Consider the following 15548-nt stretch of genomic DNA (forward strand, 5'->3'; position numbering starts at 1 on the left):
TTCTTTACATATTTTGGACATTAACCACTTACTGGATATATGATTTGCAAATATCTCCTCCCATTCAGTAGGGTGCCTTTTATTTCGATGATGATTTCCTTTGCTGTGCAGAAGCTTGTTAGCTTGATGTAGTTCCATTTGTTTATTTTTGCTTTTGTTTCCCTTGCCTTTGGAGTCAGTTCCACAAAAACATCACTAAGAACAATGCCAATGAGGTTACTGTGTTTTCTTCTAGGAATTTTATGGATTCAGGTCTTACATTCAAGTCTTTAATCCATTTTGAGTTAACTTTAATGTATGGTGTAAAATAGTGGTCTAGTTACATTTTGCATGTGGCTATCCAGTTTTCCCAACACCATTCACTGAAGAGACTATCCTTTCTCCACTGTATGTTCTTTGCTCCTTTGTTGTAAATTAATTGTCCACATATGTGTGGGTTTATTTCTGGGCTCTCAATTCTGCTTCACTGATCTGTGTATCTGTTCTTATGGTAGTACCATACTGTTTTGATTACTAGAGCTTTGCAGTCGAGCTTGAAATCAGGAAGCATGATACCTCCAGCTTTGTCCTTCTTTCTCAAGATTGTTCTGGCTATTTGAAATCTTCTGTGGTCCATACAAATTTTAGAATTATTTGGTCTAGTTCTGTGAAATATGCTATTGAAATTTTGATAAGGATTGCACTGAATCTTCAGATTGCTTTTGGTAGTATGAACTTTTTAACAATATTAATTCTTCCAATCCATGAACACAGAACATCTTTCCATTTATTTGTGTCTTCTCTAATTTCTTTCATCAGTGTCTTATAGTTTTTAGTATTCAGATCTTTTACCTCCTTGGTTAAATTTATTAGTAGGTGTTTTATTCCTTTTGATGCAACTGTAAAAAGGGATTGTTTCCTTAATTTCTCTTTCTGATAGATCATTATTAGTGTATAGAAGTGCCACAGATTTCTGTATATTGATTTTGTTTCTTGTGACTTTACTAAATTCATTCCACCATTTTTTCTGGAGAAGTCTTTAGGGTTTTCTACATATCATATCATGTCTTCTGCAAATAGTGACAGTTTAACTTATTCCTTTCCAATCTGGGTGCCTTTTATTTTTTTTTCTTGCCTAACTGGTCTTGATAGGACTTCCAATACTATGTTGAATAAAAGTGGTGAGAGTGGGCACCCCTGTCTTGTTCTTAATCTTAGAGGAAAAGATTTCATCTTTTCACTGTTGAGTATGATGTTAGGTGTGGGCTTGTCATACATGGTTTTTATTATGTTGAGGTAGTTCCCTCCATGCCCACTTTGTTGAGAGTTTTTATCATAAATAAATGTTGAATTTTATCAAATGCTTTTTCTGTGTTTATTGAGAAGATGGCTCTTTTTGTAGTTCCTCTCCGTTTCTTTCTTCTTCTCTTTCTCTCTTCCTTTGTGTCTCAGTGGTTTTCCTTAGTGTTATGTTTAGATTCATTTATCATTTTCTTTTGTGTATTTGCTATAAAGTTTTTGTGTATGTGGTTACTGTGAGGTTCACATACAGCATCCTATGTAAACTGTAGCCAGTTTTAAGTTGGTGACAGCTTAATTTTGAACACATTCCACAGCTTTATCTTTTTACTACCCCTCCCCATGTTTTGTACTTTTGATGACATCTTTTTGCATGCTTCCCTTAACTAATTATCGTAATTTTAGTTAATTTTACCATTTTGGTCTTTTAACCTTCATGGTTGCTTTGTAAGTGATTGATCCACTACCTTTATTATATATCTACCTTTTCTTAGTGAGACTTTTACTTTCATACATTTTCTTATTATTAATTAGTGCTACTTTTTATTCAGCTTAAAGAAGTCCCTTTGATATTTCTTCTAGGGCTGGCTTAGTGTTGATGAATTCTTTTAGCTTTTGTTTATCTTGGAAACTCTTACTCTCTCCTTCAATTCTGAATGATAACCTTGTTCAGAATTCTCGGTTGGACTTTTTTTCCTTTTAGCACTTTGAATATGTCAAGCCACTCTCTTCTGGCCTGTACAGTTTATGCTAAAAAATCTCCTAATAGCCTTGTGGGCTTTAGTATGTAACGAGTTGTTTTTCTCTTGCTGGTTTTAGGACTCTCTCTTTATCCTTAACTTTTACCATTTTAATTATAATGTGTCTTGGTGTGTGTGTCTCTTTGGGTTCATCTTATTTGGAACTCTATGCTTCCTGGACCTGGATGTCTATTTCCTTCCCCATATTAGGGAAGTTTTCAGCCACTATTTCTTCAAATAATTGTTTTGGCTCTTTCTCTCTCTCTTCTCCTTCTGGGATCCCTATAATGCGAATGTTATTTCTCTTGAAGTTGTTCCAAAGGTCCCTTAAGGTATCTTCACTTTTAAAATTCTCTTCTCATTTTGCTGGTCTGTCTGAGTGATTTTCATTGCTTTGTCTTAAGCTTACTGATTCATTCTGCTATCTCATCCAGTCTGCTGTTGAACCCCTCTAGTGTAATTTTCAGTTCAGTTACTAATTCTCTTTGGTACTTTCTTATACTTTCTCTCTGTTGAAGTTCTCAGTGTTGATTCATTCTTCTTCCAAGTTTGATAAGCAACTTTATGATCATCGTTGAACTCTTTGTCAGGAGACTTCTTATCTCTGTTTCATTTATTTCTTTTTCTGAGGTTTTATCTTATTCTTTCAATTGGAACATATTTCTCTGTCTCCTTATTTTGCTTTATTCTCTGTTTGTTTCTACGTATCAGGTGAATCAGCTATCTCTCCCAGTCTTGAAGGAGTGGTCTTATTTAGGACATGTCCTGTGGGGTTCAGAAGCACAATCCTGCTTGGCCACCAGAGCCAAGCATTCAATGGCTGCCTCCCTATGTGGGCTGTGTGTGCCTTCTAGTTTTGGAGTTGCGGTGGTACACTGGTGGGTGGGGCTGGTCCCCAGACTGGCTGCAGTGCCCAGCCAAGGCACAGCCCTAAGGGTGGGGTTCCCAGCAGGGTGGGCCCACTGGCATAATAGGTTAGAGGGAGAATTCCAAAATGGTGCTTGCCAGCACTGACATTACAAACTAGCCCAAGACTGCAAAAAGCTCTACTGCCAGTGTTTCAGTCCTGGGACAGTGTCCCAACTGGTTCCTGCCTCTCCAGCAGATGCTTCGAGATTAGTAAGTAGGACCCCTTCACCTATGATCCATGTGCTTTTCAACTGGTGTTTGTGTCCTGTGGGTCAACTGGTTTTTGGGTCTGGTGGGTCTGCATGTGAGCCCTTTAAGAGTGGGTTTCTGATCCCTGCAGTTCTATAGTTTTCCTGGACATATTCCCCATTGGTTTTCAAAGCCAGGTGTTTTGGAGTCTTGTCTCTCTTGTGTAGGACCTAGCAGTTGGGGTGCCTGATGTGGAGCTCAAATATCCTTCTCCTCAGGGAAAAGATCCATACCCTTGTGATCGCTCCCATTTGTGGATTGCTGTGGCTGGGGTGTGGTTTTTTTCCCTTGCGCAGACTTATCTCTGCCTCTCCTACCTGTCTTGATGCTGTCCTTTAACCCTTTGTTGTGGAAGACTCTATTCATCCAGTTTTCAGGTCCTTTCTGAGACAATTATTCCATACGTAGTTGTAGATTTGTTGTGTCTGTGGGAGGAGCTGAGTTCAGTATCTTCCTATGCCATCATATTGAACCCTCTCCTAGGACAGCCAATTCTTTATCCCACCTGAGGTTCTATGTTATGAATCTTACTGGTAAATCTCTCTGTAAACCTAAAAGTTTCAGCTTTCTCTGCTCTTTTAAGTCAGTTGTCACTCCTCAATCTTACAGAATTTATGAACATTTTTATGTTGTTATCTCCTCTTCATTTTGGTGGATTTATACCATTTTTATTCCTATGTTATAATTTTATTGCAGCTTAAGGAAAAATCAGAGATAAAAACATGTATTTAATCTGCCAATTTTTGATTCACTTTTTTCCTTACATTTATTAAAAGTATTAATTAGGTTATGATTTACCTCTTATGATCTGATGTAGAATTTACCTATATTTCTATAAATTTTGAGGTTTCTTATTAGCTGGGTGCCATTTTTTTTTAAATGAAATCTTTCACTTTCTTGTATAGCGTTTAAGTGGTATATGAGTGGCCATACTTCCTGGTTTATGATCTCTTTGGGGAACTGTAAATGCATTGCTGTGTTTTATTATCAAATGAAATTTACAGTGTCCTGTTCCACAGAATGAAACACAGAAGGATTTCATAGGCACTCATCCAGATGGAGCACAAATCTAAAGTCTACATGCAAACTTCTAAGAAATCACCTTTGCCATCTTATGTGCAGTCCTGTTTCCTGGGCTTCTAGAAGAATTGATTTTGTTAAAAATAATCCCAGACGAAACTCAAAAAGAAGCATCAGTAGTCTCTCAATACTTTCAGTTGTTTAAGATTATCTTAGCAGGAGAGTTTGTGCTGCTTTATGAATTCTAGATGGCTCAGTTTCCTGCAGAGTATATTTATTAATTATTTAATGAGTAATTAATGTATTATTTCTAGTCTCTTTAGAAATAATATGAGGAATAACTCAACCATCTTTCTATTTTAACATGATCATTAGAAAATTAATATATTAATATAATTTCAGTCAAGATGAATAAGCTCTAGAGATCTGCTGTACAACATTGTACCTACAGTCAACAATAAAATATCGTATACTTTAAAATTTGTTGAAATAGATCTCATGTTAAGTGTTCTTTCCACAATTAAATAGAGTAAGATAAATTTTCAAAAACCACTACCATGTACTCTTACTGTCCAAAGGCATGTCTAATTTTTTAAAAATTGAAGAACTAAAAAATCTTAATAGCAGCTTGAACATACCATCTTTATCAGCAGTGTCTTGAGGCTTGCATTTTAAAGTGAAGATCTTCCGTAGCTTACAGTTAGCTGAGACAATAATTCCATCCAGTGACTGGAAAACTGCTCCTTTGAATATTTCACTGGTAAATGCCACCAAGTCAATGCATAGATTGCACCACTAAAATTAAAAAGGGAAAGAGGAGTAAGTACTATGTAAAATCACATAAATGAAATGCAAAGTCCAGAATTGAGGCAATCGTCTGGATCAACCAGCCCCAAAGCAATTTTCCCCTTTAGGCAAATCTATCTGTTTTGGCTTCGATTTTCTTAAAAATTGTCTTGATTCTTCCAAAGAAATCATCATGATCTAAACTGTACACCGGTCATCTGGCTAAAGAGTTTCCATGGTGAGACAAGGCTTTGACAACTTAGGGAAGTAACTCTAGATCAGTAGGCAGTATGCTAGTCGGAAGCTAATTGTAGGTGCATTAGACCACTTAAATCTTGAAAATCAAGGATAAGTAGCCAATTGTTCCTTCAAGAGGACTAATTTGATCACAATTAGCCACTTATATTTGTTAAAAAAAAAAGCACGGATGAAACTGAAATTAGAAGCTGGGTCTAAACTGCAGCCATTGCTGTTTATTTATAACCAATTAACCTATTGTACAGAAATAGATTCTTCTAAAGAATTTGTAATTATGCCAGGTATTTGCCAGTTTTTAAAGTAGTCTTGCAGGGACTAATTTCTGCCCATTAAACAATTAGACCCCTCAATACTTCATCAAATAAATTCTCTAAATGGTCTTACTGAGTTAAAGAAAAGGAGCAAATAATTGTTTAGTAAAAAATTATGACATATATAAGATGGCAGGGCAAAAGCAGAAAAAAGAATTTTTGCAGTTAAAAGAAAAGCAGTATTTAAAATTGTCTGTGCTTTGATTAAAATATTAGGCTCCTCCATTATTTGCTTAGAAGCACAGTTTATATAAGGTCTGTTTTATTAATTTATCAAAATTAAAAGATACATTAATTGATAAAGGAAATAATAATGTCATTTTAAAAGTCAAATTCCATTTAGAAGTATTGATTTTAATATGGAGGAGAACCTGAGCTTGTTTCCATAGTAGAAAAGTAAAAGAGATTGCAGTAAATTATTGATTAAATATGTAAAATTATTTTCTTTGTAGATGTCTCAACAGTAACATTTTATTCCCAGGTGATGAGAATGCTCTGGTCTTTCGGGGAAAAAGGAGTCAGGTGTAATAAAAGGTAGGAGGTAGGATTGAGTGTGATGTAACAATAAGGTTGGCTTGACCAGCGGGATGGGGTGCTCTGGGGAAGTGTGGGAAGTAATGTGGGATAGGGCAGTGAGGCCAGGTTCTGGAGGAGCTGGAAGATCAAGAAGAGAAACTTGGATCCCAGAGGGTCAAGTGTCACTGTGGTTCTTGAAGCCGAATGTGAGAAAAGTAGAGTATTGGAAGTCTGGACTAACCCTGATGCAGGAACGTTTGGGGTGGTAGAGTGGTACTGGGAAGAAGGCTGAGGCAGAGTAGAGACAGACTGAGGCACAGAAGCACCAATTAGCCTCCATCAGTCATTTAAGCATGAAGTGAGGAGGGTCTGGTTTGAAGGCTAGCATAGGAAGTGAAATGTAAGGGACAAATCCAGTATGCATGCCATATGGTAAAACACCATGGCTTGGTAAAATCCAGGTTATATGGAGGTACTGGGGTTTCCAGCTATCCAACACTAATTATTAACGTTATTATACTAGCATTATTATTGTTGTTACAAATTTGGGTTCCATTCCTTAAAAACTTAACATTATGCCCCAATTCCAATCTTTCAGCTGGTTTGTCCTATCAGGAATCGCATTCATCCATTCTTCCCCATAGGTGCTAAGTGCTTATCAGGTGTTAGACACGGGCTTAACAAGTTTTATACAAAATGTAGCCCTTTGTCACTTTTCCACTCATGCAATCATACTGTCAACTCTTAACCCTTTTTTCTCTCTGTATTTTATTTTATTAATTAATTTATTTATTTTTGGCTGTGTTGGGTCTTCGTTTCTGTGCGAGGGCTTTCTCTAGTTGCGGCGAGTGGGGGCCACTCTTCATCGCGGTGCGCGGGCCTCTCAATACCGCGGCCTCTTTTGTTGTGGAGCACAGGCTCCAGACGCGCAGGCTCAGTAGTTGTGGCTCACGGGCCTAATTGCTCCGTGGCATGTGGGATCTTCCCAGACCAGGGCTCGAACCCGTGTCCCCTGCATTGGCAGGCAGATTCTCAACCACTGCGCCACCAGGGAAGCCTCTCCCTGTATTTTAAAATAATACCTCTTGATTCATCAATTTTAGACATTATCTGCTGACTTCCTATTATGGTAGATAAGATTTTTAGCTTACTTATACAGCTAACTTTTCTGACTCCATCCTCCCTAGATAATTATCTCTCATTCTTTCTCTTTCTCTCTTTTCTTTAAAATTCATATTCTGTGTTTACCTTATTGTGACTATGTAAATATTGTACACAACTGAGCCAAGTGATGCTCTATGATTACCTTTCCTTTCCTTATGCAACTTCTTTAGATTTCTAGAGTTAATAACTGCTTTTTAAATTATCTTTTTTTTTTGAAATAAATATTTTGAGTCTTCCTACGTCTAGGAAACGCTTGGAGGTGACATCTGAGTTTCGTTTTGAACAACTAATAAGGGCTTCCAGGCCCAGGGAGGTATGGGAATGTGCTGGGCATTTTTTCTCAGGACCCTCCCCCTTTATTCTCTGCTTAGATGAACCCTCCAGCTGGCTGCACCTGAAGACCCAATCAGAATCTGCCAGATCTGCTTGGGAACTGGTGTCGACCTCCTTTAAACAGTGCAAGTCCAGGAAACCAGGCCCTTACCTACTACACCCATTTTTTCTCTTTTTTTCCACAGTTTTATTGAGAAATAATTGACATCACTATATAAGTTTAAGGTGTACAACATGATGATTTGATTTACATGTATTGTGAAATGATTACCACAATAGATTTAGTTAACATCCATCATCTCATACACATACAATAGAAAGAAAAAAAAAAGATTTCTCCTTGTGATGAGAACTCTCAGGATCTACTCTCTTAACAACTTTCCTATATAGCTCATCAGCAGTGTTAACTATAGTCACCATGCTGTACGTTACATCCCTAGTGTTTATTTATCTTATAACTAGAAGTTTGTACCTTTTGATTACTTTCCTTCAATTCCTGCTCTGCCCTCACCCCCACCCCCCACTACATCTAGTAACCACAAATCTGATCTCTTTTTCCATGAGTCTGGTGGTTTTTGTTTTGCTTTGTTTTCATTAGAGTCCACATATAAGTGAGATCATACTGTACTTATCCTTCTCTATCTGACTTACTTCACTTAGCATAAAATGCCATCAAGGTCTATCCATGTTGTTGCAAATGGTAGGATTTTCTCACTTTTTTATGGCTGAAAAATATTCCATTGTACATATATGCCACAACTTCCTTATTCATCTATAGATGGACACTTAGGTTGTTTCCATGTCTTGGCTCTTGTAGATAATGCTACAATGAATATGGGGGTGCAGATATCTTTTTGAGTTAGTGCTTTTGTTTCCTTTGACGATGTTCCCATAAGTGGAATTGCTGGATCATTTGGTAGTTCTATTTTTAAGTTTTTGAGGAACCTCCACACTGTTTTCCATAGTGGCTATACCAATTTACAATCCCACCAACAAAGCACAAAGGTTCCCTTTCCTCTGCAATCATACACATTTGTCTCTTGTCTTTTTGATGATATCCATTCTAACAGGTATGAGTTACATCTCACTGTGGTTTTAGTTTGCAATTACTTAATGACTAGCGATGTTGAGCATTTTTTCATATACCTGTTGGCTTTTTGTATATCTTCTTTGGAAGAATGTCTATTCAGGTCCTTTGTCCATTTTAATTGGATTGTTTTGTTGCTATTGAGTTGTATGAGTTCTTTGTATAATTTTTGATATTAACTCCTTATCAGATATATGGCTTGCAAATATTTTTTCCATTTCATAGGTTGTCTTTTCACTTTGTTAATGGTTTCTTTTGCTGTGCAGAAGCTTTTTAGTTTGATGTAATCCCAGTTGTTGTTTACTTTTGATTTTGTTGCTTGTGTTGTAGGTGTGATTTACACACTTCTTATATATCCCAGTCAAACTGCTTTTATTCCCTCTGCCTGGACTCATGCTTCACGGAAAGTACTTAACAAATAATGGTATGCATGTGTGTGTATGAATATACGAAGACATGCATATACATACATGCCTACACAAATACTTTCAATCTTTCATTATATCATCATTCGACAAACACCATAAATGTGTGAGAACTGGTAAGTTATTTAGTGAATCCATCTCTTAGAAGTACAGATGGGAGTAATTCCTGGAAAAGATGGGAATATCTTTCACAAATCTTCCTTGGTTAGAGGAAATAGAAAATTTTTTTTAGTTTAGTGGATAGAAATTTTTTTTTGGTTTAGCTGATATTTATAAAGGTTACAATTTTCATAAGCTTCCACAAATAACTCATTATTCATATAAATTCTGTGATAATTTTCTGAAGTTTTAGAAAAGAGTATGAACTCTCTACTATTAACAGGTGGGTTATCTGAATTACAGCTGATCTTTATAAAATATTTTCATTATCCTTGGGGATATCATTCACTCTTAAAATCCCTTTTTTGCATTTTTCTTGATCACTAATCACTTTATTCCTATGTGCAACTCTAGGCCATCAGGGAAGAGCTCTTGATCTAAAATATTTATAATTATGGGTCCTTAAGAAATAAGCACAGGAAAGACAGCAATCTTGATAAAGAAGAGACAAGTTCTGTTTAGTTTGTTTCTTGGATTGATAAGAGAGTTTATGGTATCTAGTTCCAGCATGGAATTTTACGTGAAACAACTGACTGCCAAAGGGTGAAAGCATTATTCAAAGCATCAGTTTCTAGTTTTTACTGAAATGTTTTGGCCATATGGCTTCATTGCACTGGTGAAACACATGCACGCACAGGCACACACACACACCCGCGCACACAGACACATTCAAGAGCTTGCAATAACAAGCTCTTGGTTGTCCCAGAACTCTTTTCATTTCCTGTGCCCCTATTCTCTGCCAATATCGTAGGAAAGATCTGAAGATAATGGATTCATGTTGCATGTGTGTAAAGAGCCTGAGTTGCTAACAGTACACAGCTCTAGCCAGCATTGCCTTGCTAAAAAGGAACGACAAACAAAAAATTACAATTTCATAACCTAGCAATCATAAAGTGATCTTTTCCAGAATTTTAGAACCTCATTCTGTTTTCATGCTCCTGAAATAACAAAAAACAAGGTTTTAAGACTTTTATTCTTGAGCCTTTCAAAATAGTTTTTCACTTTAGCTTTAATTTCTCAAGAGAAAATCTGATTACAATGACTTTATCTATCTTTTTCACCATCATATTGTGATTATTAAGTGGTGTAAGCAGAGATTGCAATAGTAATTTCCACGTGGTCAGGGGAAGTAATTACATATTACTAGTGTATTAAAAGCAATTTCCCCAGGGAAAGCAAATCACCACAAGTCCTTACATGGAGAGAGGGGAGTTGATGACTGGAGGTCGGGGCTGCCACGGTAGTAACTCACGGCTGAACCAAGGAAAGGCAAATTCCTTGTAGAAGTGTCATCATTATACCTGTTCAGCAATCAATCTCTACCTCCCAGTTCCTATCCTCCAGCAAGCTATCTCTTCCTGAAACAGCTGTCCCATCTTTCTCTTGCTAATCCTCAAGTCACCCTTTCACTGTGCCTTTTGAAATCCTTACTACTGAAAAGTACCTATATTCTTTATATTCTTCTAAGGGTCCTACACACCTTAACTGAAACCTGGCTTTTCTCTGAGATATTACTTCCCCTTCAAGCCTGGAGTTGAAGTTCACTTATGCAGTTCACCAGTGCTTCTACAGCTCCCTACTTTGAGGCCATGGGGCGGGGTGGCACTAGAAGAGAGTTTGGTCTTCTGACTGGGAACCCTATCTTTTTGAAGCCTGAGGCATTGCAGAGACAGGCTCTTCCACCCTTTCAGCTTCACCTCATGCCCCAGTCACTCCTTCTACCTCCTCAGGTACACACACACCATCCTGTACACGCATTCCTGGAAAATGCTGGGACCAGGTTCATCTTACCTTCTGACATACTGTTCAACACCCTAAAGGTCCCTTAACCTTTTCTTAAAGTTTTCCTCTCCTCTTCACTCCTTAATCCACTCACATGGCCATATTTTGAGATTTAATTTAATTACCCTGGTATACTTCAAAAATTTTGAATTATATTCTATTCCCTTATCTCTCTGTCAACTCCCTCCCGTTAACCTCTACTGACAACACCTTTTAAATATATTCCTCTGAGGGATGCAAGAGTTTGGGCCCTGGAGGCAAACTGTCTGGATTTGGATTCCAGTTCCACCACTCACTAGTTATATAATCTTTGCAGTTACTTAGCCCTCTCTGTGCCTCTCTTTCCTTATTTGTAAAATGGTGATAATAATGACACATCTCTCATAGAGTTGTTAGGATTCAGTGTTTAAATACATGTAAGCACTTCTAATAGTGCCTAGCATATAGTAAATGCTCAATGTATGTTAACCATATGATCTTTTTGACGTTCATACTGTGAAACTCATAGACTTTGAGGGTTCAGTTCAATGAGTTTTGACCATTTCATACATCTGTATACCATACCCTATCAAGATATAGAACATTTTGATCACCCCAGACCGATCTTTTGTGCAGCTCTCCAATCAATCTCAGCATTCATACAGTTTAAGGGCAAGTACTAACTTCTTTCACTTTAGATTAATTTTGTCTATTCTATTACTTTATATAAATGAAATCACAGTAAATGGCTTCTTAGAGTTAGGCTAAGATTTGAGGTTCATCGGTGTTGTTGCATGTACTGGTAGTTCATTCTTGTTTTGCTGAGTAGGAGCTCACTATGAATAGACCACAATTTGTTTGTTCAGTCTTCTGTTGTTGGACACTTGCATTATTTCAAGATTTCAGCTATCATAAATAAAACTGTTGTGAAATTCAAATTTGTGTACACATATTTCCATTTCCTTGAATAGACACGAAGAAGTGGAACTGTTGAGTCAAAGGGTAAATGTTTAACTTTATGAGAAACTTCCAAAGGTATTTCCAAAGTGGTTATACCATTTTCCATTTACACTAGAAATTTATGAAATTGCTTTACATCTCAACAACATTTAGTATTTCCAGTCTCTTTTAACTTAGCCATTCTAGTGGATGAAGTAGTGGTGGTAACTGTGTTTTAAATCTGAATTTCCCTGACTGATGGTATAGAGCTCTTCTTCGTATGCTTATTTAACCAAATGTATAATCTTTGTTTAATTATTTTTGCCTTAAAAAGTTATGTCTTTTTATTATAGAGTTGTAGGATGTAGTCTGAATACAAGTCTTTTGTCAGTTATATGTATTAAGAATATTTTCTCCCAGTTTGTGGCTTGCTTATTCATTTTCTTAATAATATCTTTTTGAAGAGCAGTTTTAAATTTTATTGAAGCCCATTTTGTCAATTAATTTTTTATTATGGTTAATGCTTTCTGGGTCCTAAGAAATCTCTTAAAGTAGCTCTTTAGTTTTAGTATTTACATTTAGGTATATGATTCATCTCAAATTAATTTTTGTGAATGGTATGAAGTATGGGTTGAGCTTCATTTTTCTTTCTTCTATATGAATACTCAGAAGTTCCAGTTCTCAAAAAATTGCTCTGATGCCTTGGTTGAAAATCAACTGACTATACATGTGTGGTTGTATTTCTGAACTTTTTATTGGTATCTATGCCAAGAACATAATGTCTTCATTACTGTAAGCTTAAACCAAGTTTTGAAATCATAAGGTATAAATTCTACTTTTTGAAAACTGTTCTGGCTATTCTAGGACCTTTGAATTTCTACATAAATTTCAGAAGTATCTTCTTAATTTCTAAAAAAAAAAAAAAAAGAAGCCTGTTGGGATTCTAATTGGGATTAGATTGAACCAACAGATTTACTGAGAGAGTATTGGCAGTTTAACAAATACAGTCTTCTGATCCATAAACAACATGCCCCCATTTCAATTTCTCTCAGCAATGTTTTATAGCTTTCACTGTAAAGGTCTAACATATATTTTCTTAAATTTATTCCTGAATATTTAATATTTTTCATGGTATTGTAAATATTTTTAAGATTTAGAATTTTCAATTGTTTACTGCTACAAATTTGTATAGAAATATACAGAAACAATTGATTTTGGTATACTGCCATTGTATTCTGTGACCTTGCTAAACTCAATTACGTTACTAGGTTTTCTTTAGTTTTTGTCGGTTCTCTAGAATTTTCTTTTTTATTAAAACATCTTTACTGGAGTATAATTGCTTTACAATGTTGTGTTAATTTCTGCTGTATAACAAAGTGAATCAGCTATATGTATACATATATCTCCATATCCCCTCCCTCTTGTGCCTCCCTCACACTCTCCCTTTCCCACCCCTCTAGGTGGTCACAAAGCACCAAGCTGACATCCCTGTGTTATGCAGCTGCTTCCCACTAGCTATCTATTTTATATTTGGTAGTATATATATGTCAATGCTACTCTCTCACTTCGTCCCAGCTTACCCTTCCCCTCCCCGTGTCCTCAGCTTACCCTTCCCCTCCCTGTGCATTTTCTACGTCTGCGTCTTTATTCCTGTCCTACCCCTAGGTTCATCAGAACCATTTTTTTTTTTAGATTCCATATATAGGTGTTAGGATACGGTATTTGTTTTTCTCGTTCTAACTTACTTCACTCTGTATGAGACTCTAGGCCCATCCACCTCACTACGAATAACTCAATCTTGTTTCTTTTTATGGCTGAGTAATATTCCATTGTATATATGTACCACATCTTCTTTATCCATTCATCTGTTGATGGATACCTAGGTTGCTTCCATATCCTGGCTATTGTAAATGGTGCTGCAATGACATTGTGGTACATGACTCTTTTTGAATTATGGTTTTCTCAGGGTATATGCCCAGTAGTGGGATTGCTGGGTCAGATGGTAGTTCTATTTTTAGTTTTTTAAGGAACCTCCATACTGTTCTCCATAGTGGCTGTACCAATTTACATTCCCACCAACAGTGCAAGAGGGTTCCCTTTTCTCCACACCTTCTCCAGCATTTATTGTTTGTAGATTTTTTGATGATGGCCATTCTGACAGATGTGAGGTGATACTTCATTGTGCTTTTGATTTGCATTTCTCTAATGATTAGTGATGTTGAGCATCCTTTCAAGTGTTTGTTGGCAACCGGTATGTCTTCTTTGGAGAATTGTCTATTTAGGTGTTCCGCCCACTTTTGGATTGGGTTGTTTGTTTTTTGGATATTGAGCTGCATGAGCTGCTTGTATAATTTGGAGATTAATCCTTTGTCAGTTGCATCATTGGCAAATATTTTCTCCCATTCTGATGGTTGTCTTTTCATCATGTTTATGGTTTCCTTTGCTGTACAAAAGCTTTTAAGTTTCATGAGGTCCCATTTGTTTATTTTTATTTTCATTGCTCTAGGAGGGGGTCAAAAAGGATCTTGCTGTGATTTATGTCGAGTGTTCTGCCTATGTTTTCCTCTAAGAGTTTTATAGTGTCTGGCCTTACATTTAGGTCTTTAATCTATTTTGAGTTTATTTTTGTGTATGGTGTTAGGAAGTGCTCTAATTTCATTGTTTTACATGTAGCTGTCCAGTTTTCCCAGGACCAATTATTGAAGAGGCTGTCTTTGTTCCATTGTATATTCTTGCCTCCTTTATCAAAGATAAGGTGACCATATGAGCATGGGTTTATCTCTGGGCTTTCTATCTTGTTCCATTGATCTATATTTCTGTTTTTGTGCCAGTAGCATACTGTCTTGATTACTGTAGCTTTGTAGTATAGTCTGAAGTCAGGGAGCCTGATTCCTCCAGCTCCGTTTTTCTTTCTCAAGATTGCTTTGGCTATTCGGGGTCTTTTGTGTTTCCATACAAATTGTGCAATGTTTTGTTCTAGTTCTGTGAAAAATGCCATTGGTAGTTTGATAGGGATTGCATTGAATCTGTAGATTGCTTTGGGTAGTACAGTCATTTTCACAATGTTGAATCTTCCAATCCAAGAACATGGTATATCTCTATCTCTTTGTATCATCTTTAATTTCTTTCATCAGGGTCTTACAGTTTTCTGCATACAGGTCTTTTGTCTCCTTAGGTAGGTTTATTCCTAGGTATTTTATTCTTTTTGTTTCAATGGTAAATGGGAGTGTTTCCTTAATTTCTCTTTCAGATTTTTCATCATTAGTGTATAAGAATTCAAGAGATTTCTGTGCATTAATTTTGTATCCTGCTACATTACCCAATTCATTGATTAGCTTTAGTAGTTTTCTGGTAGCATCTTTAGGATTCTCTATGTATAGTATCGTGTCATCTGCAAACAGTGACAGTTTTACTTCTTTTCTGATTTGGATTCCTTTTATTTCTTTTTCTTCTCTGATTGCTGTGGCTAAAACTTCCTAAACTATGTTGAATAATAGTGGTGAGAGTGGGCAACCTTGTCTTGTTCCTGATTTTAGAGGAAATGGTTTAGTTTTTCACCATTGAGAACGATGTTGACTGTGGGTTTGTCATATATGGCCTTTATTAGGTTGAG

At 36.5% G+C, this 15548-nt stretch overlaps 1 protein-coding gene across 10 annotated transcripts in view; it reads right to left on the reverse strand.

Annotated features, from left to right (window-relative positions):
- The window catches only part of CFAP20DC (CFAP20 domain containing), a 291020-nt gene that overhangs the window by 165611 nt on the left and 109861 nt on the right, over window positions 1–15548 (reverse strand). For all 10 annotated transcript variants that reach the window (XM_059940068.1, XM_059940072.1, XM_059940067.1 and 7 more), the window contains exon 6: window positions 4835–4991. In XM_059940068.1, the coding sequence (XP_059796051.1) occupies window positions 4835–4991 (157 nt within the window). The remainder of the gene's footprint in view (window positions 1–4834; window positions 4992–15548) is intronic.

This window comes from Balaenoptera ricei, chromosome 11, assembly GCF_028023285.1.
Source record: "Balaenoptera ricei isolate mBalRic1 chromosome 11, mBalRic1.hap2, whole genome shotgun sequence".
Lineage (NCBI taxonomy): Eukaryota > Metazoa > Chordata > Mammalia > Artiodactyla > Balaenopteridae > Balaenoptera > Balaenoptera ricei.